Source organism: Oncorhynchus clarkii, chromosome 4, assembly GCF_045791955.1.
Source record: "Oncorhynchus clarkii lewisi isolate Uvic-CL-2024 chromosome 4, UVic_Ocla_1.0, whole genome shotgun sequence".
In the NCBI taxonomy this organism is placed as follows: Eukaryota; Metazoa; Chordata; class Actinopteri; order Salmoniformes; family Salmonidae; genus Oncorhynchus; species Oncorhynchus clarkii.
In genome coordinates this window covers 58404011-58429889 of record NC_092150.1, presented here as the reverse complement: position 1 = coordinate 58429889, position 25879 = coordinate 58404011, and the positions used below count along the sequence as shown (strand labels likewise).

The 25879-nt window shown below is 42.0% G+C and overlaps 1 protein-coding gene across 1 annotated transcript; it reads right to left on the bottom strand.

Moving 5' to 3' along the window:
- Positions 1–6947: 6947 nt before the first annotated feature.
- Positions 6948–25874, bottom strand: LOC139407741 (grainyhead-like protein 1 homolog). The gene is made up of 15 exons (XM_071151597.1): positions 25748–25874; positions 24807–24999; positions 21772–21845; positions 21281–21632; positions 20692–20774; positions 20359–20515; positions 20060–20171; positions 19454–19548; positions 18638–18875; positions 13266–13390; positions 10377–10405; positions 10106–10191; positions 8941–9026; positions 8280–8344; positions 6948–8035 (listed from the first exon to the last, which is right to left on the bottom strand). The coding sequence occupies exons 1-15, from the start codon at positions 25765–25767 to the stop codon at positions 7921–7923; spliced, it is 1830 nt and encodes a 609-aa protein (XP_071007698.1). The 5' UTR covers positions 25768–25874; the 3' UTR covers positions 6948–7920.
- Positions 25875–25879: the final 5 nt, after the last annotated feature.

Here is a 25879-nt window from a genome sequence, read left to right as displayed (position 1 = left end):
GAAATATCTCTTTGGTTCAGATTTGAACCACACCAAACAATTACACAGCACTCCAAGCATCCCACTGGGCATTTCAACATCATTTCAACAACAAGTTTTGATTTGCATTTGGTTGAGTTGTCAACTAAAGCAAATTCAACGGGTAATCCGCAAAAAAAATCACCATGTCAGTGGATTTAGGTTCAAATTTGGGTGAAAAAAATAGTACATTTACTTAGGTTGATTACTTTTTTCAAATCCATTCAGTTCCCACATTGATTCAGCCATTCAGTCATCACATTGATTTTTTAAAAACATTTTTATGGCCAGGTAACAATGTTGATTCAACCAGTTTTAGCCCAGTGGGATGTCTCTCACACCCTCACATGCGCTTTCGGTTAGCTGAGGCATGCAGGCAGGCAGCACTGTGACTGGCAGTTAGACCATGCAGCTAACAATTCACACAGTCAGGAGAGTTGGGCCCGAGCAGAGACCTACAAGGCCTTGCTAAAACACACTGGGATGAATGTAGCCCACGGCCCTGGGGTGGGGTGAAGTGAGGCCAGAGACTGGCTCTGATTACACAAGGAGAAGGGATATGTCCCAATTGGCACATTATTCCCTGTGGGCCCTGGTCAAAAGTGGTGAACTAAACTAAATAGGGACCATTTGAGACTGCACACAGACAAGGCTACCTTGCTCACCTGTAGTTTGCCACTCTCAGCACATAGCCTAGGCTTACAGTCAGCATCCCTAGGGCTACAGTCAGCATCCATAGGGCTACAGTCAGCATCCCTAGGCCTACAGTCAGCATCCCTAGGGCTACAGTCAGCATCCATAGGCCTACAGTCAGCATCCCTAGGCATACAGTCAACATCCCTAGGCCTACAATCAGGAGTCCTACAGTCAGCATCCCTAGGCCTACAGTCAGCATCCCGAGTCCTACAGTCAGCATCCCTAGGCCTACAGTCAGGAGTCCTACAGTCAGCATCCCTAGGCCTACAGTCAGGAGACATACAGTCAGCATCCCTAATCTACAGTCAGGAGTCCTACAGTCAGCATCCCTAGGCCTACAGTCAGCATCCCTAGGCCTACAGTCAGGAGTCCTACAATCAGCATCCCTAAGCCTGCAGTCAGCATCCCTAGGCCTAAAGTCAACATCCCTAGACCTACAGTCAGGAGTCCTACAGTCAGCATCCCTAGACCTACAGTCAGCATCCTTAGGCCTACAGTCAGCATCCCTAGGCCTACAGTCAGCATCCCTAAGCCTACAGTCAGGAGTCATACAGTCAGCATCCCTAGACCTACAGTCAGCATCCCTAGGCCTACAGTCAGCATCCCGAGGCCTACAGACAGGAGTCCTACAGTCAGCATCCCTAAGCCTACAGTCAGGAGTCCTACAGTCAGCATCCCTAGGCCTACAGTCAGCATCCCTAGGCCTACAGTCAGGAGTCCTACAGTCAGCATCCCTAAGCCTACAGTCAGCATCCCTAGGCCTACAGTCAGCATCCCTAAGCCTACAGTCAGCATCCCTAGGCCTACAGTCAGCATCCCTAGGCCTACAGTCAGCATCCCTAGGCCTACAGTCAGGAGTCCTACAGTCAGCATCCCGGAGTTGCCTCTTCACTGTTGACGTTGAGACTGGTGTTTTGCGGGTACTATTTAATGAAGCTGCCAGTTGAGGACTTGTGAGGCGTCTGTTTCTCAAACTAGACATTCTAATGTACTTGTCCTCTGTCTCAGTTGTGCACCAGGGCCTCCCACTCCTCTTTCTATTCTGGTTAGAGACAGTTTGCGCTGCCTAACAACAGACCTACAAGCCCTCAGTCCAGCCTCTCTCAGCCTATTGCGGACAGTCTGAGTCTGATGGAGGGATTGTGCGTTCCTGGTGAAACTCGGGCAGTTGTTGTTGCCATCCTGTACCTGTCCCGCAGGTGTGATGTTCGGATGTACCGATCCTGTGTATGTGTTGTTATACGTGGTCTGTCACCGCGAGGACGATCAGCTGTCCATCCTGTCTCCCTGTAGCGCTGTCTTAGGCATCTCACAGTACGGATATTGCAATTTATTGCCCTGGTCACATCTGCAGTCCTCATGCCTCCTTGCAGCATGCCTAAGGCACATTCACACAGATTAGCAGGGACCCTGGGCATCTTTCTTTTGGTGTTTTTCAGAGTCAGTAGAATGGCCTCTTTAGTGTCTTAAGTTTTCATAACTGTGACCTTAATTGCATACCGTCTGTATGCTGTTAGTGTCTTAACGAGCGTTCCACAGGTGCATGTTCATTAATTGTTTATGGTTCATTGAACAAGCATGGGAAACAGTGTTTAAACCCTTTACAATGAAGATCTGTGAAGTTATTTGGATTTTGACAAATTATCTTTGAAAGACAGGGTCCAGAAAAAATGACATTTTTTTTTGTTGAGTTTATATACAGTACCAGTCAGTAGTTTGGATACACTTACTCATTCAATAGTTTTGTTTGTGTTTTTTTTTACTATTTTCTACATTGTAGAATGAAAATGAAGACATCAAAACGGTCAAATAAGACATATGGAATCATGTAGTAACCAAACAAGTGTTAAACAAATCCAAATATATTTTACATTTTATATTCTTCAAAGTAGCTACCCTTTGCCTTGATGACAGCTTTGCACACTCTTGGCATTCTCTCAACCAGCTTCACCTGGAATGCTTTTCCAACAATCTTGAAGGGCACTTGTTGGCTGCTTTTCCATCACTCTGTGCTCCAACTCATCCCAAACCATCTAAATTGGGTTGAGGTCAGGTGATCGTGGAGGCCAGGTCATCTAATGCAACACCTTCTTGGTCAAATAGCCATTACACAGCCTGGAGGTGTGCTGGGTCATTGTCCTGTTGATAAACAAATGATAGTCCCACTAAGCGCATCCAGATGGGATGCCATATCGTTGCAGAATGCTGTGGTAGCCATGCTGGTTAAGTGTGCCTTGAATTCTAAATAAATCACTGACAGTGTCCCCAGCAAAGCACCCCCACACCATCACACCTCCTCCTCCATTCTTCATGGTGGGAACTACACATGCAGAGATCATCCGTTCACCTACTCTGCGTCTCACAAAGACACAGAGGTTGGAACAAAAAATCATATTCTTGAAGATCAAGGGGTATAACATTTATTGGAATGACTGGAATTCTGATAGACTTTGGTTTTTAATGTAAAGATATAATTTAATCGTATTATTATATGTCGTAGAAAGCGATGGGTTAGAAGAAGCCTACAAAACCAACCCATAAAGTAACATTTTACATCCATATATGGCCAGCTATGTAAACTTTAACATTGATTTATCCTGCAATAGATGTCGTTCAATTGGTAACATACACTTTTGTCTTCTTCTAATGCCTCTTAAGGGGAAAGTAATCTAAAAGTAACGGAATGTAACCAGATTACATAACTGGGTTTGGGGAATCCAAAAGTTACGTTACTGATTAACATTTTGGACAGGTAACTAGCAACTAACATTTAGAAAGTAACCTACCCAACCCTGCCTACAGTACATCCTGGTACTCAGGCTCATCATATGGCTAGCTGTACAATGTACTTCACACAATGGCTGTGACTTATACAACTGATATTTTTGTGATACAATAAACCAGGTGTACTCAGGTGTACTACTACTTGAGAAGGTCCGGATAGATATTGTTATTTATTGGCGTTGTAACAAACCACCACCTCGCAACGCAGGTAAGCCCAAACTGTTAACACCCCTCTTGTTGGTGGAGAGAACGTTTTACAGTTTTAATAAGTCTTTCCTGCAATTCTACATATTTTGGCATGGGGTGGAGAGAAAATGTTGCTGTTTTATTAAGGCTATTTTCCTACAATTCTACACATTTTGCCATGTCAACCTTCTCAGTAACAGTTACAGAAACATTCGACTTGCTATAACTGTGATATGTTGTTGTTTATCTACCTTAGTTGAATGCACTGACTGTAAGTCGCTCTGGATAAGAGTGTCTGCTAAATGACAAAAAATTTAAATGTATAAATGAAAATGAACATATCAAAATGAACTGCAAAGCACACTGGGTATTATTATTGGCATTATGTTGGGCGGAGCTCATTAGAATAATACTCAGAATAATACTTGTATTTGTATTTATTATGGTTCCCAATTTGTTGCTGCCAAAGCAGAAGCTATTCTTCCTGGGGTCCAGTAAAATTTAGGCAGTTTATACAATTTTAAAAACTACAATACATTCACAGATTTCACAACACACTGTGTGCCCTCAGGCCCCTACTCTACCACTACCACATATCTACAGTACTAAATCTGTGTGTGTGTGTGTGTGTGTGTGTGTGTGTGTGTGTGTGTGTGTGTGTCCCAATGTTTGTGTTGCTTCACAATCCCCGCTGTTCCATAAGGTGTTTTTTAAAATCGGTTTTCTAAATCTAGTTTTACTGCTGGCATGAGTTACTTGATGTGGAATAGAGTTCCATGTAGTCATGGCTCTATGTAGTACTGTGTGCCTCCCATAGTCTGTTCTGGACTGTGAAGAGACCTCTTGTGGCATGTCTTGTGGGGTATGCATGGGTGTCCGGTATGCATGGGTGTGCCAGTAGTTTAGACAGACAGCTCGGTGCATTCAACATACCTCTCATACATAAAAGTAACAATGAAGTCATTCTCTCCTCCACTTTCAGCCAGGAGAGATTGACATGCATATTATTAATATTAGCTCTCTGTGTACATCCAAGGGCCAGCCGTGCTGCCCTGGTCTGAGCCAATTGCAATTTTCCTTCATCCTTTATTTTGGCATCTGACCACACGATTGAACTGTAGTCAAGGTGCGACAAACCTAGGGTCTGTAGGACCTGCCTTGTTGATAGACAGACTTCTCTACATCTTAGCTACTACTGGATCATTATGTTTTGACCATGACAGTTTACAATCTAGGGTTACTCCAAGCAGTTTAGTCATCTCAACTTGCTCTATTTCCACATGATTTATTATAAGATTTAGTTCAGGTTTAGGGTTTAGTGAGCAGCTGACGTGTAGTGTTGAGTCATCCACATACATAGACACTCTGGCTTTACTCAAAGTCATTGGCATGTCGTTAGTAAAAATTTTAAAAAGCATGGGGCTTAAACAGCTACCCTGGGAATTCCTGATTCTAACTGGATTATATTTGATAGGCTTCCATTAAAGAACACCCTATGTGTTCTGTTAGACAAGTAACTCTTTATCCACATTATAGCAAGGGGTGTAAAGCCATAACACATACGTTTTTCCAGCAGCAGACTGATCGATAATGTCAAAAGCTGCACTGAAGTCTAACAAGACAGCCCCCACAATCATTGTATGATCAATGTCTCTCAGCCAATCATCAGTCATTTGTGTGCTGCACTTGTTGAGGTGTCCTTCCCTATAAGCATGCTGAAATTCTGTTTTCATTTTGTGACATAGCATTGTATCTGGTCAAACACAATTTTTTCCAGAAGTTTACTAAGGGTTGGTAACAGGCTGATTGGTCGGCTATTTGAGCCAGTAAAGGGGGCTTTACTATTCTTGGGTAGCGGAATGACTTTAACTTCCCTCCAGGCCTGAGGGCACACTCTCTCTAGTAGGCTTAAATTAAAGATGTGGCAAATAGGAGAGGCAATATCGTCTGCTATTATCCTCAAGCATATTCCATCCAGAATGTCAGACCCCGGTGGCTTGTCATTGTTGATAGACAACAATAATTGTTTCACCTCTTCCACACTGACTTTATGGAATTCAAAAGTACAATTCTTGTCTTTCATAATTTGGTCCAATATACTTGAATGTGTAGTGTCAGCTTTTGTTGCTAGCATGTCATCCCTAAGTTTTCTTATCTGCCAATGAAAAAGTAATTAAAGTAGTTTGCAATATCATTGGGCTTTGTGATGAATGAGCCATCTGATTCAATGAATGAAGGAGCCGATTCGGCTTTTTTTTCCCCGAAATGTAATTTAAGGTGCCCCATTGAATTGCAATTGTCCATTTTTACATGTACAATTAATTATATGTCATTATTTTATAAGATGCTCTAATCACACCATAGTGCCATCAGGCTTCTGATACCAATGCAGGGTGAGAGGGGTCCACAAAATTGATCCGCTATAAAAAAAAAATATGGTTTTGAAAATACAAATTACGACTCTCAGAAGTATCTTGTTACAAAATACATTGGACTGTAGTTCAACCCAGTGTAATACAAATTACAGAATACTCAGAAGTAATTGAAATACTGCCCATCTCTGCTGACAAGTTAGTAAAAGCTCTCTAAGGTCAGACAGTCAGTGAATGACATAAGAGGAAAACTGCCCATGCACTACCAATTTTCAAGGCACCGTGTGCCTTCTACTATTACAACATCAGTAAGTTAAAAAGCAAGACTGATTTCCCAAAAATAAACAATACAACAAAAATAAAGTCAGGTATTGACAATGTTCCCGGGTCGAGATCCGCCTGTTAAGTATGGTTGCAATAGACTTCGTCTGTGCAAAGATTATTACACAACCATTACGATGGGTCTCTACAGCACTTTTGTAATTCTTTTGGTTCCGAATATCTCTCTGTTGTATCACAACCATTGTGGCAAAAGTGTACAACTTAATGTGTACGGGCCTAGGTGTTTTTGAAACAAGTAGCATGGGACAGCCTGACTGCATGATGTTCAGGATAGAACTAAAAGAGCTGTGAGAAAGATGGTTCTCAAGACTCTATATTATTTTTCTAACTCAATTTAAAGGGCAATAAGACACACTTTCCTATTGTGGTTCTATTTATATGAAACTGAACTTGCATCCCAAATGGTACCATATTCCCAATATAGTGCACTACTTTTGACCAGAGCCTAATCACCAAATCTGCACACATCTCTGCGTCATGCCTCGTTGATGCAGTTGAGTTAAGTTCCCTCACAAAAACACAATGTGCAAAGAAATACTTAGTCTGAAGAACGACTTTAACAAATTTAATAACCACTGTAGGTAAGCATCTGCTAACAGGACTGATTTCAAACCAGTTCTCGCATGACAGACAAGGTTTTGAAACACTAACGCACACTTCCTGACCCCCACCCCCATTTCCTGTTGCCAAGAAATATTCACATTGTGTCATCACATATGGAGCTGACACCTATATATCTAGATTCAGATACACACACCACACTTGGCACAAAATGTAAATATAAATACATATATTATTGAATTCATATATTACTTTTTCATGGTGTAAACATACAAATAAAAAATATTAAAGTACATACTCAGACAGAAATAGCCCTAACCGGTCACCGCATCATGTTTTACAAGTCCATTTCTTAAAACTGACCACTGCATATCTTTGAAAATAATACATAATATGAACTTTTATGAACACTGACATTCTAAACAACACTCTGCCATCTCGCCTGGAAAATAATTCATTCACAGCGACATATACTGTAAAGTAGTAGTACAACATGTCTACATTTAAGCAAGGAAAATATAATTGGCTGTTACACAATGTTGTTTCCAAATGTTCCTCAAAAATAATTTCAACTTTTAACATGGAGACAGTGAATCAATCAGTCATATTTTAAGTGAAAATGCAACAAGAATCTTGCCAGCGAACGAGGTAGCAATGTTGCGCAACCAGAAAATGGCCTTGTAGTCACTGGTGCAGCAGAAAGGCAGAAGTCATGAAAATATCTAGTTTTACTTGTAGAAGTATGTTACAGTTGTGCATCTTACTGTTCTGGGTCCCTACTCACGCCCTTGGAGCTCAACATGTGTCCCTCCTCCAAGGACCTGACCTTGGAGGAACCAAACAGAAGAAAAATGTATAAAACAGGGAGGTTCAATAACCTGTACTGGTCCAATAAGAAATTGTTATTTTCGTTTTCCATTGCGAAACGTTTTGAAACGTTGCTGGCCCTAATGTATATCTGTCAGATCTCGGTCAGTGTCAGCAGGACCTTTCCCCCCACCTCCTCCATGCGGATGTGGAAGGCATCCTCGTTGGAGTAATGCTTGATGATGTTGTCGTCCATATGAACTAGGATCCTACAGACAAGAGAGTAGAAGTGATTTACTTATTTTCAAAGTGGAGTTTACTCTATAAACATGTTCTAGATTATTTACTTTCCACCCGTCCCAAATGGCACCATATTCCCTATGTGGTGCACTACTTCTGACCAGAGCCTTATGGCCCTGGTCAAAAGTAGTGCACTATATAGGGAATAGGGTGCCATTTGGGACACACACTATTCCCAGTGACCTACATCATGAGCGGTGACACCGGTCTTACCCTTTTTTGCACCTCTTGTAGACTTTCCCCATTTTTCCAAGCGGCAGCTCATATTTATCAGATACCTAGAGATGTGATGAAAAACATGGGAAACCCCCTATGAGAACTGGGCGTGAACAGTCAGACAATACAATACATTCCACTGAACGTCTGTGTGCCTTCTCTGATGAGTGACTGCTTCCTGACAGACACAAACAGGAAACAAACCTATCTGACTGTGACACTGTGGTTTGCATCCCAAATAGCACCGTATATACACTATACAGTGCACTACTTTTGACCAGAACCCTATGGACCCTGGTCAAAAGTAGTTCACTATAAAGGGAATAGGGTGTCATTTAGGACGCATCCAGGGTGGCACACTTCACACAAATAGCTATGTCTGCTTACTATGTATTTAAACCCACGGGGGGAAAAAAAATCAAGGTCACTTATATGGCACACACTCAAAACATACAACACTTATCAGACAAAGTCCGACTACAGCTATTTTTGAACTTTGCCAGTTGAGAAATGATATCCCTGGGATAAATACAGTCATGTAAAAGAAGACGTTCTGAGCTAAATAGATTCATTTTAGACTCATCTCCAAAAACCGAGGAGTTCTGAAAATACTTCTGCAAAAACAAAGGTTCTATGGAACCCAACAACATCTGCTCACAGCCTCCAGTAGTCCTGCCAGAGTGGGCGTCCTCAGCATTAGAGCATCAAACACCTCCTCTGTCTCCTTACGGACGTAGAGCAGCACTAGAGGAACACAGAGAGAGACGAAACCAAAAGTCAGATACCACACTAAAAGATTGCCTACCACACCAACCCCCTCAGTGTGAGGGAGAGGTACATTCAAATTCCACACCAACCCAGTCAGATACTACCACACCACACCAACCCCCAGTGTGAGGGAGAGTTGCCATAAGCAAAAGGAGGTAGGAATACACACAAAGTATGTTTTTCGACATGGGTGTGAGACAGTTTCAAACATTAAAATACTGTGTGGGTTTCTCTCCCAGTCAAGTAACTGACGTAAGATCTTAGCAACTAATACAGCATTGCCCTAATATCCTGTTGGGTGATATTTCCATGGTTGTGGTGTGTGTTCATGCTGAAAAAAACTTCCACTCACCCCCCATAAAGATAGTGAATTGGCACCCTATTCCCTATATAGTGCACTACTTTTGACCATAGCCCAGGATAGGGGGCCATTTTGGACACCCCTTTGTTACACCGAGAGCAGGCTGGACCATAATTGCACTTTGCTCCTTTCTTGCTGGCGTCTTGGGAATTGGCTATGAGCCTGGTCAGCAATAGACTAGTCTGACAGAGACCACACCAAACAGTAAACAGCCCCTAATCATTCTCAGAACCTTTCCCCCGCCACACACGTGAGTGGGGAGAAAAAAGCAATCCCCTTTGGACTGACTACATGTCAGGAAAATGATCACGTTCCACTTGGAAAACCAGTTGAGTGTGTTTGTGTGTGTTGTGTTTTGTGCATTCAGAGGGGGGGGGGGGGGGGCTTTGGAAGCCACGTGGCCTGTGTTTACATGAATTCAGTAAGCTGAACTAGGTGGGAGCAGCCTGAACAACAGCAGCCAGAGCAACAAACACAACTACAGTGCAGCCAGCCAGAAAGCATTTCTCCCTCTCTCTCACGCTATTTTTTAATTATCTTTCCCTCACTCATTCTCTCTATTTGCTCCCGCGTTCTATAATTCTCTCTCACCGGTTTATGCCTTCTCTTTACTGTCTCTAAACGGTCTCCTTTTCTGTCCGTCCGTCTGCCTGCCTGTCTGCCTGTCTGCATATGTCTCTACTGTTTGATGTACCCTTTTCTGGCTCCTCCCTCCTGGCTCTCTTGTGAGTGGCAGAGTCAAATTCCTCATCATAGTGGAGCAGTCTCTTCTGCCCCAAGCTGCAGAAAAACAAACAATACATGTATGACTCGTGAGTATGGATGAGTACGGAAAATGCAGTTAATCACTTATTATGGGTATGCAGCATTTCCAATTATTATAAAAAAAATGTTTTTGACATTTATAGCATCTATACATGTTACCTGATATTACAAGTCTTGTCTAAAAGAAGAACTGTACTCACCCATCCTCACCGTCATCTGATACGCATGTCTGATAAAGGATAAAGAGCAAGATTAGATACCCGATATCCGTATCTATACTGATATCTATGCAAATAACGTCTGCTAAAAAGCAGTGGTAGAAAAAGCACCCAACTGTCATACTTGAGTAAAAGTAAAAATACCTTTAATAGAAAATGACTCAAGTAAAAGTGAGTCACCCAGTAAAATACTACTTGAGTAAGTCTAAAAGTATTTGGTTTTAAATGTACTCAAGTATCAAAAGTAAATGTAATTGCTAAGATGTACTTAAGTATCAAAAGTAAAAGTATAAATAATTTACAATCCTTTATATTAAGCAAACAGCACCATTTTCTTGTTTTTCTTATTTCTGGATAGCCAATGGCACACTCCAACACTTAAACATAATTGACTAACAAAGCATGTATGTTTAGCGTGTCCTCCAGATCAGAGGCAGTAGGGATGACCAGGGATGTTCTTTTGGTAAGTGTGTGAATTGCACCATTTTCCTTTCCTGCTAAGCATTCAAAAAGTAATGAGTACTTTTGAGTGTCCGGGAAAAAACGTACATTATTTTCTTTAGGAATTTAGTGAAGTAAAAGTAGTCAAGAATAAAAACAGTAAAGTAAAGTATAGATACCCCCCAAAAACGACATAATTAGTACTTTAAAGTATTTTTACTTAAGTACTTTACACCACTGCTAATAAATATAACATGTAAATGACCCAGAGCATAGTCTTTGTTCATGTTTCGGATCGTTAGTACTCTAGTTGTTTACAGGGACAACCACCTTGAGGGGGAAACCCGAGCCCCTACAGGACAATAACAAGGACATCATGTGATGTCACATCTCCAGAATGTTCTTCACCTGGGCTATTTGTTCAGCTGCTATTGTCTCAAGCCAACTACACTGAAACTCTCCAGTCAGTGTAGCACCAGCACCCCTTGAGGGCTGCCGTCTCTTAGCTGTGATAGTCCTTTTGTGTTCTTTATGTTGCACAACACACATTTTCTGAAAAGATGTCTCAAAAATGTAATGTATTTACATGTGATCTCACACAAATTTAAGTAAGTCTTGTTATATGAGCTTTACTCCTCTATTTCAGCTGATTATTGTATTTAAATGAATCAGAAGTATTGTATGCAACCAGGTGTAAAAAATTTTATAACTCATTTGTATTACAAATTATTATTAAATGAAATGTTGCTCAGTCCTAGCAAAGGCTAAAAACAAAACGTCCCTAGAGACTATGGTAGGTTTGACGATATGCTGCAGTGTAACATGGGTAGGGTTGCATTCCAGTTTCTTTCCCAAAGTTCCCAGGTTTTTCCAGAAATCCCAGTTGGAGGATTCCCTCCCTGCGTATTGCCTCCCAGCGTATTGCCTCCCAGCGTATTGCCTCCATTCCAGGAATCCTCCAACTGGTATTTCTAAAAAGTCCAGGAACTTTGGGAAAGTTACTAGAATTTTGAAACCCTAAACATGGGTAATGTAAGATTATTTTCTTGGGGGTGGGGTAGATCAGCTTTAATACTTCAGATAGATTGTAGGTTCTATTAATTTAATTGTTTGCATGATTTTCCCTTTACTTATCCCCCCACCCTACCATCCCTACCCTACTTGGAGTAAACTAACGGACAGCCATACTTCTACTGCTTACTTACAGTTATTTCGCTCACATCTAACGGTACCTGTAGTTAAATAATTATAAATATCTCCTCTTTCTTCAATTGTTGGATTTTTCACCCACACCGACCCTCCGATGTCCACAGATTAACCCATCTTTCCTAGTATAATGCCATTTAGCTATTTCCTTTAGCAACACATCCCTCCATTTTACTATGATGTCTAACGAGGGTCCTGAACCTCCCTATTCATAACATTTCTACTTAGTATATTGCCCTAAAAATAAATATTTTGATATTTCCCATTGGCTGATTCTGGTTTTCAGGTCCCCTAATGTTACAGTTTGCAGGTCCACCTGAACCCTGATATTATGACATAAAAACCATTCCTGGACCTGACTCCAAAAGAGAGCCACCAATGGACAGTACAAGAACATATGTTTCCTTGTGGTAGAGTCTGTACAAGGCTGACTGTTCAATGCCCCATATATTGAGCATTCTTTTTGTGGCAAGCATTTTATATAATAGTTGAAACGAGCGGATTGATGTGTCAATTGTTGTTTTATATGTCAGACCCTATGCCAAGGTATTGGGACATCAAAGACCTGTTTCCAACGGACATGAAATGTATACAGCATCGCTGTCAAACCTTTTGATTCTAAGTGGAACTGATACATTTTTTGATTTATACTAATCATTTTAAGCCATTTATGATTTTTAATGGGAGGCAGACAGACTAATTCTTTACTTTCTTGTTTAAGTAATTGTCTCTTCCAATTTTGTGATAGAGTCGTGATGAGTTTGTTATAATTTCGTATTGAGCATACTCCTCGGTACACTGCTATTAGTTGCTTGTGTGACACAATTTTACCATTTTTGTTTACAATGTCCTTCATAAATATGATATCCTTTTAGTAAATCCCCTCCCCTCCCAGATGTGTTTTTCTTCTCTATCAGTATATTGGAGTTTGGCCATATTATTTGCTGTAATATCAGGATCTGCCTTTTCTGGAGGATGAAATTGAAATGGTAGCCAACTCTGTATGACTTCATTTAAAAAGGAGGATCCTTTAAACAGGGATCCACTGTAAGGTTTTAAGATGCAAAACTCTTAAATGCATGCTTAAGATGCAAAACTCTTAAACACAGGATGGGCCTCTCTTAGTACCTTTCTAGAAAACCAATTTGGATTTAGATACAATTTCTGGACAATGGAGGATTTAATGCTTTAATATTTTAACTTGACATGTAATGTAGGACTTACATGGTGGCGCTGGGTGCTGGGGAAGTAAACCTCAGGGATGAAGAGGACCGGCTGGGAGTTCATATCACTCATGGCTTTGAACGATGTTATGTCCACATGCTTCAGCTTCAGAGGGTCTTCCACACCTGCGATAGGACAGCAGGGGGAGGTAGAGAGGTTAACATGGGAGCAGGATGGGACGGTAGTCTCGCTCACCAAAATAAGGGGCCCTCCGTCTGGGCGCTCCACCATCGGTTGTGAGAAGAGACCAATGGGACTGTTGCAAAGAACATGTGCTATTCCTTTTCTTCAAGGTGTTTTTTATTTTATTGAGGCAGGTCTACTATTGTATGTCAACTCTAGAAACTGAGTTTCTTTACCCTTGACATGCTGTTTCCCTGGCTTGCTTTTTAGGGGTTAGTTGAGGACAGGATTTTGTGAATCACACAAAGAAAAATGTATTCGTTATAAGCACTATATATTAATCTCGGTTAACCCAGAACTAAAGTCTTGCGTAATTGGTCAGATGTTCGATTAAGTTCTGGGTTCATATGTTTTGAGAAGAGATAGAATGAGGATCGGAAACGGACTGAAGAGCTCCACCCTCTCTCTTTGCAAGTTGCGGGCAAGTCTATGGGCCAAATGTCCCCAACCCATCCAAAATTCAAAAGAAGCCAACACCTGCGAAATTGTGATTTGTCCAAAGTACCGGAACTAAGAGCAGGGACACACATAAGGTTGTCTACCGTTCACCAGGCGAGAGTAATTACACCTCTGAACAGTGTAGGCAGTCAATCTCTTTTGTGTTCACACAGAAAAGACGTTTAAGTCATCAGCCACAAAGCCTTGTTAAAATACTCCAAACCAAAAGGTGGCAGTAGCCTTGTTTGGCAATGCATGTCCGCGTGTGTTGCTTAGTTTATGGTGTAGATGCCAATGCTAGCTAGCTGAGCTAATGTTGCTATTTTGTAGAAAGCCCTTGATGATACTAGCCAGATGGTCACAGCTAGATAACTATCTAGAAAGATGACAAATAAACAATTTAACCCACTTTCCATAATCCCATACTGCCAGCCCATAGCTAGCTGGCTAAACATTTTGGCAGTGAGATTGTCGATGTGTTTCATTCTTAATGCTGCTCGTTATCTCACATGTATCGTGACAGATCTACGGTACCATTCATGTTTATGTTTATGTTGTTGTTTATGTTGTCTGTAATCGAGAGATTAATTGAGATATATCGAGATATACATATATATACAGTGCCTTGCGAAAGTATTCGGCCCCCTTGAACTTTGCGACCTTTTGCCACATTTCAGGCTTCAAACATAAAGATATAAAACTGTATTTTTTTGTGAAGAATCAACAACAAGTGGGACACAATCATGAAGTGGAACAACATTTATTGGATATTTCAAACTGTTTTAACAAATCAAAAACTGAAAAATTGGGCGTGCAAAATTATTCAGCCCCTTTACTTTCAGTGCAGCAAACTCTCTCCAGAAGTTCAGTGAGGATCTCTGAATGATCCAATGTTGACCTAAATGACTAATGATGATAAATACAATCCACCTGTGTGTAATCAAGCCTCCGTATAAATGCACCTGCACTGTGATAGTCTCAGAGGTCCGTTAAAAGCGCAGAGAGCATCATGAAGAACAAGGAACACACCAGGCAGGTCCGAGATACTGTTGTGAAGAAGTTTAAAGCCGGATTTGGATACAAAAAGATTTCCCAAGCTTTAAACATCCCAAGGAGCACTGTGCAAGCGATAATATTGAAATGGAAGGAGTATCAGACCACTGCAAATCTACCAAGACCTGGCCGTCCCTCTAAACTTTCAGCTCATACAAGGAGAAGACTGATCAGAGATGCAGCCAAGAGGCCCATGATCACTCTGGATGAACTGCAGAGATCTACAGCTGAGGTGGGAGACTCTGTCTATAGGACAACAATCAGTCGTATATTGCACAAATCTGGCCTTTATGGAAGAGTGGCAAGAAGAAAGACATTTCTTAAAGATATCCATAAAAAGTGTAGTTTAAAGTTTGCCACAAGCCACCTGGGAGACACACCAAACATGTGGAAGAAGGTGCTCTGGTCAGATGAAACCAAAATTGAACTTTTTGGCAACAATGCAAAACGTTATGTTTGGCGTAAAAGCAACACAGCTGAACACACCATCCCCACTGTCAAACATGGTGGTGGCAGCATCATGGTTTGGGCCTGCTTTTCTTCAGCAGGGATAGGGAAGATGGTTAAAATTGATGGGAAGATGGATGGAGCCAAATATAGGACCATTCTGGAAGAAAACCTGATGGAGTCTGCAAAAGACCTGAGACTGGGACGGAGATTTGTCTTCCAACAAGACAATGATCCAAAACATAAAGCAAAATCTACAATGGAATGGTTCAAAAATAAACATATCCACGTGTTAGAATGGCCAAGTCAAAGTCCAGACCTGAATCCAATCGAGAATCTGTGGAAAGAACTGAAAACTGCTGTTCACAAATGCTCTCCATCCAACCTCACTGAGCTCGAGCTGTTTTGCAAGGAGGAATGGGAAAACATTTCAGTCTCTCGATGTGCAAAACTGATAGAGACATACCCCAAGCGACTTACAGCTGTAATCGCAGCAAAAGGTGGCGCTACAAAGTATTAACTTAAGGGGGCTGAATAATTTTGCACGCCCAATTTTTCAGTTTTTGATTTGTTAAAAAAGTTTGAAATATCCAATAAATGTCGTTCCACTTCATGATTGTGTCCCACTTGTTGTTGATTCTTCACAAAAAAAATACAGTTTTATATCTTTATGTTTGAAGCCTGAAATGTGGCAAAAGGTCGCAAAGTTCAAGGGGGCCGAATACTTTCGCAAGGCACTGTATATACACACACTACATGACCAAAAGTACGTGGAAACCTGCTCGTCGAACATCTCATTCCAAAATCATGGGCATTAATATGGATTTGGTCCCCCCTTTGCTGCTATAACAGACTCTACTCTTCTAGGAAGACATTCCACTAGATGTTGGAACATTGCTGCAGGGGCTTCCATTCAGCAACAAGAGCATTAGTGAGGTTGGGCACTGATGTTGGGCGATTACACCTATCTCGCTGTCGGCATTCCAATTCATCCCAAAGGTGCTCGATGAGGTTGAGGTCAGGGCGCTGTGCAGGCCAGTCAAGTTCTTCCACACTGATCTTGACAAACCATTTCTGTATGGACCTTGCTTTGTACACTGGGCATTGTCATGCTGAAACAGGAAAGGGCTTTCCCCAAACAAAGTTGTCTAGAATGTCCTTATATGCTGTAGCGTTAAGATTCCCTTCACTGGAACTAAGGGGTCTAGCCCGAACCATGAAAAACAGCCCCAGACCATTATTCCTCCTCCACCAAACTTTACATTTGGCACTATGCATCCGAGCAGGTAGAGCTGGGTGGTATACCGTATTTTACGATATACCGGTATTGATGCATGGACTGGTTTGGTTTTTACTTTACCTTCTATAACGCCATTTGAATGTTTGTTAAATGTGATACGCTGTGTGTAATGTCCATATATATAGTTTATTTGCTACTTGAGTCATCCATCTCCACTCTCTCTCTCCATGCCACTTTCCACACAGACCTAGCCCTGCCCCCTGTCACTCAAGAGACATATATGATCAATGCAGCACATGAAACAATATTGATGGCAATGATAGTGTTTTCAATTTTCTTCTTAATATAAATCCACTAGAGGGGCCTCCCGGGTGGCGCAGTGGTTAAGGGCGCTGTACTGCAGCGCCAGCTGTGCCACCAGAGAGACTCTGGATTCGCGCCCAGGCTCTTTTTAACATATACATATATATATATATATAAATAAATCCACTAGCTTGTTAGCCGCTAATGCTAATCGCAAGCTAGCTGATAAATGTACTGCGTCCGAGCATATTTTATGTGCAACAATATCTTCTACATCAAAGAGGAATACACAAAGCAGGAATGTTAACTACATGAAGTAGCTGAGTGAAAACATTAAATGAAGCCAAAGATTATAGGGTCCCCTAGGAAACACTGGTCAACACTTTGGTTCCTACCCTGTCACAATAACTCCTCCCTGGCATTTTCATTTGTCGTCATGTGAAACTGTATTTAAAGTCCTTACTAAAATATTCTCACTTTAGAATTTGAATAATAATTACATTTCCATGAATCCAACCCAAGTGTTTTGCTCTAAATCACAAGTCAAATCGCAATTGCAACATTTGGTTAAAAATAAGGCCTAGATTGTTTTCCCATATTGTGCAACCCTACGTGGCAGTGTGGAAATGATCTCAAATGAGTGCAGGAAATGCAGAAATATATGGAAATGCAGAAATTTTGTTTGGGTGTAAGTTGAATTGAACAAATTCATCCATTGAACTGCCAAATGGTGAAGTGTGATTCATCACTCCAGAGAACGTGTTTCCACTGCTCCAGAGTCCAAATGCGGCGAGCTTTACAACCACTCCAGCCGACGCTTGGCATTGCGCATGGTGATCTTAGGCTTGTGTGTGGCTGCTTGGTCATGGAAACTACTCCCTTCACAGAACAAGTCCTCAACTGGCAGCTTCATTAAATAGTACCTGTAAAACACCAGTCTCAACGTCAACAGTGAAGAGGCGACTCGGAGATGCTGGCCATCTAGGCAGAGTCCCTCTGTCCAGTGTCCTTTTGCCCATCTTAATCTTTTATTTTTATTGGCCAGTCTGAGATATGGCTTTTTCTTTGTAACTCTGCATAGAAGGCCAGCATCCCGGAGTCGCCTCTTCACTGTTGATGTTGAGACTGGTGTTTTGCGGGTACAATTTCATGAAGCTGCCAGTTGAGGACTTGTGAGGCGTCTGTTTCTCAAACTAGACACTCTAATGTACTTGTCCTCTTGCTCAGTTGTGCACCGGGGCCTTCCACTCCTCTTTCTATTCTGGTTAGAGCCAGTTTGCGCTGTTTTGTGAAGGGAGTAGTACACAGCGTTGTACAAAATCTTCAGTTTCTTGGCAATTTCTCGCACTGAATAGCCTTCATTTCTCAGAACAAGAATAGACTGACGAGTTTCAGAAGAAAGTTCTTTGTTTCTGGCCATTTTGAGCCTGTAATCGAACCACCAAATGCTGATGCTCCAGATACTCAACTAGTCTAAAGAAGGGCAGTTTTCAGCTGTGCTAACATAATTGCGAAAGAGTTTTCTAATGATCAATTAGCCCTTTAAAATGATAAACTTGGATTAGCTAACACCAAATGTGTTTTTCTTTCAAAAACAAGAACATTTCTAAGTGACCCCAAACTTTTGAACGGTAGTATATATGTATGGGTGTGTGTGTGTGTGACTTAAAGACTGACTGATTGATTGTATCAGGTGTACTGTACTCACAGGCTGCAGTTGTCTCCTGTCCCCTTCCCTTCCTTTGAGTCTGCTTCCTCTCCTCGTCTCGGATCTTCCTCTCGGCACCTTTGTCACAGAACACCTTGATCTGGCAGTAGGCTCTGTGCACTAGCTTGTCACCATGGCCACCACAGCTGTAGGTGTCAATCTGGAGGTTGAGAGGAAGGCCCCGCACTCCCTTTTGAGGGGAGAAGTCTGTACTCAGACAGTTCACTGACACAAACACCTGATGGGGCAAAGATCAAGGTACATAAGGATTCAAATTCTTAAACACTTTATTGTTCATCCAATTTACATTGGACAGAAAAGTCTATGGCATGAGGCTCACATACAACATTAAATAAACACACCAATAATGACATGAAAATATACACTGTTAGAGTAGTAATAGACAGAATCTTTTACATGTAAATGAACAGTTCTGATGCACATTTATGGGTTTATTTCCATTGAGTCTGACATTTCTGTCATGCTGGTAGAAAACCAAGGTAGAAAATTGTAGACTCTAGAAACTGTAGTCGTGGGTTGTTTCAAAGTGTTGTGTATGATTGATTTACTTGTGTATGTCTCCCCCAGCTGGAGATTGTTTGTAACTACTTTATTTTTCTGACAAAGACATACATTTTGCTCCAAATTCTGGTGTAGAGTGAAGTTGCCTCTAGACTAGAGTCTCTAGAGTCTAGACGTTGATCTTGCATTTTTTACACTATTGGTTCAGGTTAAGATTGGGGGAGGGCAAGTTGATCCTAGATCTGTACCCAGAGGAAACTTCACCCCGGAGCCCAAAATATTGGCCTATTTTACCCGTGGCTCGTCCTTAGTGTCCCATGTGAAAGAGATGGCATTGTAGGCAATCTCCTCAATACTGGCAATCGTATTGAAGCTCTCTTTGTAGTCAGCTGGGATGAACAAACAGGGAAGAGATACAACAAGATCGTTTACACACAAACAATAATGTTTAGTGACTGTTTTGGTTGTGTGTGTGTGTGTGTGTGTGTGTGTGTGTGTGTGTAAAGCAGCATCGTTCTTGTTTGGAACAATCGATTGACTGCATTTGACCTAACACAACAGCATGCAAACGTATAATGAATTTAACAGCGAGGAAGACGGACTGCGCTGCTTGAGTGACAGAGGGCGTGGCTTGATGTGTGCAGAAAGCGGCCACAAGAGCAGAAAAAAACATAGCAAATTATAAAAACAGACATTGCACACGGCTGAGATGCATTTCAAAATATTGCATGCGATATGGATTTCTTGCGATATGAATATTGCACATGTCAATACTGCGATTTCGATGTGAATTCAATTAATTGTGCAGCCCTAGTGTGAGTGAGAGTGTGTGCATGCATGCGGTTGTGTGTGTGCGTATGATTGCAGTGTGTGTATGAATGCGTGTGTGTAACCCCTTACCAATATCAATGCAGCGCTGCTTGGCTGTGTGCTGTCGGCTGTGCCAGTATCTCCAGTGTTTGAGCTGGTCTTCTGTGAACTTTTCCTCTCCAAACACCAGCATCACCACACTCTGAAATATTCCATCAGTAAGTCATTCCCAAAACATTCCCCAAACCTAGAGACACACTAGATACTTGTAGAATAGAAATAGATGAGAGATGAAAGAGAAGGGAGAGAAAGACACAGAGAGGGAGGGAGGAGAGACAGAAAGAGCGATAAGAAAAGAAACAGAAGAGATACAATAGAGAAGCTCATACTCGGAATGCTCCATTGAGGTGGGGTAGGACCGTGGGGCCCCCTAGCTCTCTTAGGGTGATGGGGTAGAACTGGCCCTTGTTCAGGTAACTCATCTGGCCACTGCCGCTCTTGGGCCGGATAGACTGGGGAGCCTCCAGCATGTACTCAAAGTGTTGACTGAGAGAGAGAATATTCTGTCATCATACATCCTTGATGTCTGGTGACTATGAAAGCATTTTTGAAAACACACAAAGTTCAGTTCATTTATTCTGCCTTTAACATGAATGTGTAAAAGGAATGTCTCTCTCAATGTGTCTCCCAGTCTCTATCCCATGTTTGACTGAGTATGTTACCTTGCTGTCAAGCTGTAGTAAGGGTATCCACCGGGAGGGATGGAGGTCATACGTTGCTGGAGCTCCTCCGAGAGAGGGAAGACCTGTGGGTCACAACAAAACATTCCAGGGGAACATTAGCACCATAGACATAGGATACGACCCAAATGGCACCCTATTCACTTGGCTTTATAGTGCACTATAGGGAATATGCCATAATAATCTGTATAGGTGACCATGACATATTATACTACAAGTGAATAGGCTGTTTCTCACAAGCCTGCTACTTGTACAGAGCGTGAGACACTCTCATTCATTTCAATGGGGTGGCAGGTAGCCGAGTGGTTAGAGAGTTGGGCCAGTAACCGAAAGATTGGTGGATCGAATCCCCCCCTGAACAAGGCAGTTAACCCACTGTTCCTAGGCCGTCATTGTAAATAAGAATTTGTTCTTAACTGACTTGCCTAGCTAAATAAAGGTTCAATTAAAAATGTTTTAAAAAAAAGAATCCTGGGTGTAAGCAGTACAGCTCCACAAGAGGATTGTGCTGCTCAGTGTAAAATGATGCCCTGGTTCAATCTGGTTCTAGAGTAACAGTTAGAGGACCTACCTCATTGGAGCTGTCCTTGTAGGGCTCTGTGTAGGTGGAATCGGGGGTGAGGCTCTTGGCTCTGGGGCTGTACTGGCTGTGGTTGAGCTGGTGACTGAAGGCCATTCCGTCGGACTGAGAACTGTGGGAGCTGTGGGGACCAGGGGGGAGGCCCACTGGGAAGGAGTGCAGGGCCAGGGTCCGCCCTGTGCTGATGGAGTAGGAGGGAGGGCTGGAGAGGCAGACTATGGAGTCTGAGGCTGGGTAGAGAGCCCGGATCTTGTCCCCCCGGCTGGGTTGGCTGCTGCCCTTGGCCGCAGTGTTGCGAGGGACGGCCCTCAGGGGAGAGTCTTGAAGTGGCATCATGACATTTCTGAGGAGATGATCAGAGTAAATGTCATCTCAGAGCGCAACTTTCTTTACTTCAACACACTTTGTCTCAATTTACAGTAAACGTAAAGTATTCCAAGTCATAACTGGATAACAACAGCATAACTAAGGATATTCATTACATTTTGTTTGGATCAGTATCGCCCAGGAGCACTTCTGTTTTGGGCTGTCCAGCCGTTCTCCTATCTCGTGGCACCTAGAAAAGTAATACAATACATATGATACATTTATGGAGGTGGAGGTACTTATAGAATCGTTATAGTATAGTAGGTATATAGTAGTAGTAATATAAACTCAGCAAAAGAAGAAACATCCTCACTGTCAACTGCGTTTATTTTCAGCAAACTTAACATGCGTAAATATTTGTATGAACATAAGATTCAACAACTGAGACAATACTAAAGATACTCTAAATAAGATTTCCCTATACGCAGATGACATTCTCCTCTATGTAACAGAACCCCAGGCTAGTATCCCAGCTATTCTTGATGTGATTAATTTGTTTGGTACCTTCTCGGGATACAGAATAAATTGGAACAAGAGCAAATTAATGCCCATACGGTTGCAAAACACCTCTTGGCTAGAAGATCTTCCAGTTAAGTTATCTTCAGAAAAATTGACCTACCTAAGAATTGTAGTTACCAAACAATACTCCTCACTATTTAAAGAGAATTTCCCCTCTCTGATGCAAAAACTCAAGGCAAACATACAATTTTGGAGAACTCTCCCAATTTCTCTGCTCGGAATAATTAATGCCATTAAAATGGTCTTCCTCCCACAACTGCTCTACCTATACCAGAACATCCCAGTTCTCAATCCCATACCTAAATCCTTTCATAAACAACTGGACTCAATTATCAATCCTTTCATCTGGGATTATAAAACACACAGGATAGGTAAAAAAAAAACTCTGTAAATCCAAGATGGAAGGAGGATGGTCTCTCCCAAATTTTATATTTGACTATTGGGCCGCTAACCTCCGCACTGTTACGTTTTTGCTGGCTTAGTATGGAGCGTGAGGAGTGTCACCCCTTCTCTATTGGCGCTGTGATTGTGTCACCTGTCAATCTGGAGATGTCACTTTATTGTAACAATCATATTATACATAGCACAGTCCGAATCTGGAAGCAAATTAAAGTCCACTTTGAGCTTAGACCAATGTCATTCATGCTCCCTGTCGCCAGGAATCCCTCCTTTGCCCCCTCTAACCTTGATAACACCTTTGAGCGATGGGGAGAGTTGGGGATAAGTACTATAGGGGATTTATACATAGAAGGGACCTTTGCTTCCTTTGAGTTGCTGAGGGAAATTTATAATCTTCCCAGAAGTAACTTTTTCAGATACCCACAAATTAGAGACTATGTTAGAAAACACCTCCCAACATTTGGGAATGCTAAACCTTCCATGTTTGACGGGTGCATAAAAATATGCCCCACCTCAGACAAACTGATATCGCGTCTATAGGACCCTTTTCAATCTGTTAGCACGCCTTCTACAAATGCCATTAAGGCAAAATGGTGAGGAAGAACTAGGGACTGACAATTCGGTGGCAGACTGGGAAGAGAGCTTGGAGTATATCCACACATGCTCCATTAACTCCAGACATCATCTCATACAGTTCAAGGTATTACACAGATTACACTATTCCAAACTAAACTGCATAGGATATTTCCTGATTCATCCCTACGTGTGATAAATGTCAAGCTGCGCAGGGTACACTACTCCACTGCTTTGCCCTATGCTCTAGCTTGTATTGTTATTGGCGTGGAATTTTTAGGATCCTCTCTGAAGTTCTGGCGACTTCAATAGACCGAAACCCGCTTCTGATAATCCTGGGAGTGTCTGATTCCCTAAACAGATTAACCAATCCCCCAAAACAACTAATCTCTTACAGTTTCATTTCGGCCCAAAAAATTATATTGTTATTTTGGAAAAGGAGGGAAGCGCCCTCTACCAAATTATGGCTCAGAGAATTGGCAAACACTGTACACTTAGAAAGAATTAGATATATTGTGAACAATAAATTATCAACATTTGATCAAATCTGGCAGCCTTTCCTCTCCTACCTGGACGAGTCGGTGCTGTGAATTTGTACTCTCAATTGTAATATTTTAATCTACCTTTGGGCAGCATGTGCTGGCCCTGCCATCCGCGCAGTGGGGGGGTGGGGGGGGGGGGGGGGGGTGACATCTACCCTCTTTCTTTCTACATTCTACATGTCCATGTTCTGTATGTCTTGTTTTGTAATATTTGTTTTGTACCTAGAACTCTGGGTCTTGTTGTTCCTGTCTGCTCTTTTATGTTTAGATAAGAATTGTATACTTGTCTTTTATACCTATACACCATTCTTGTGTGTGTTCAATAAAAAATATTTCAACAAGTAACGCTCATTTCTTCGACGATAAACGTGAATCCGACCATCACCCCTGGTGAGACAAAACCACGACTTGTCAGTGAAGAGCACTTTTTTGCCAGTTCTGTCTGGTCCAGCGACGGTGGGTTTGTGCCCATAGGCGATGTTGTTGCCGGTGATGTCTGGTGAGGACCTGCCTTACAACAGGCCTACAAGCCCTCAGTCCAGCCTCTCTCAGCCTATTGCGGACAGTCTGAGCACTGATGGAGAGATTGTGCGTTCCTGGTGTAACTCGGGCAGTTGTTGCCACCCTGTACCTGTCCCGCAGGCGTGATGTTTGGATGTACCGATCCTGTGCAGGTGTTGTTACACGTGGTCTGCCACTGCGAGGATGATCAGCTGTCCGTCCTGTCTCCCTGTAGCTCTGTCTTAGGCGTCTCACAGTATGGACATTGCAATTTATTGCCCTGGCCACATCTACAGTCCTCATGCCTCCTTGCAGCATGCTTAAAGCACATTCACGCAGATGAGCAGGGACCCTGGGCATCTTTCTTTTGATGTTTTTCAGTCAGCAGAAAGGCCTCTTTAGTGTCCTAAGTTTTCATAACTGTGACCTTAATTGCCTACCGACCGTAAGCTGTTAAGTGTCTTAACAACCGTTCCACGGGTGCATGTTCATTAATTGTTTATTGTTCATTGAACAAGCATGGGAAACAGTGTTTAAACACTTTACAATGAAGATCTGTAAAGTTATTTGGAATTTGACGAATTATCTTTAAAAGACAGGGTGAGTTTAGTAGGTACCTTGTAGTAGTCGTAGAGGAGGCCCAGAGCGTTGGCACTGTCCTCATCTCCATTGATGCTCATCATGGCCTTGGAGGCGGCTGTCAGGGGGTTCTCCAGGAAGGCCCTCCATGCCTCGTCATCCTCCGTGAATGCTTGCCGCTGACCACCGCTGTACGACGGCTCATTCTGGAGCACCAGAACACCCCTCTTTCTGCACAGTGAGTGGGACAGTCCAACATTTAGTTCAGAATCCCCCTTTCTACAGTCCCAACTTTTAGTTTCGAATCCCCATTTTTCTGCAGTGGGACAGGTCAACATTTAGTTCAGAATCTCCCTTCCTGCACAGTCCAACATTCAAAGTTCAGAATCTCCCTAATTATGCCCAATAATAGCCATAACCTCTTCCATGTTCCATATTACACGGACAGAAGCAGCTACTTCTAGCAGTAGCACTCTTGACAGATCTATTATCCTGCTCTACCAGCAAGACAGGTATTCAATTCGTTGTCTGTGTCATGGCAATCAGACTAATCACTAATGTCTATTAGTAGTAAATTAATGTAATCGCTTTGTTTAAATATAAGATGTCGGGTACAGAAATAGGACGAGTGTGTCAGTACAGTGTGTGAGTACATTGTCTTAAATTCAATGCACAATCAAGTGTATTACACAACTGTCATTAATGTAATAGAGTTCTTTCAAAAGTTTTCCAAATTCTAAATATAATTTCAAAATATTTACAGGATCAGCATTAAACAATCTTAAATACATCTGTAAAAATACTAAAAATATTACAATTGTGACCCAGTAACTCACAAAAGTTTACCTAGGCTACCTGGAATTAGGCTATGGAAGTTCATCAACCGAATTGCGATAAACATTTTTATCATTCCCGTAAACAGACGTATTCTGCTCAGATTCATACACCCAACACAACTGGACCGTGTAGGCCCACTTACTTGCCAAGCTCCTGTGTCATTTCGCTCTGCCGGACTGGACTTTCGAGTTGGAACGGTAAATCCGATCCGTTCACTATTTAAAAAACACGAGATGCTGGTAGGTAAACGTATGTCAACCGTGTCCTCCAGAAC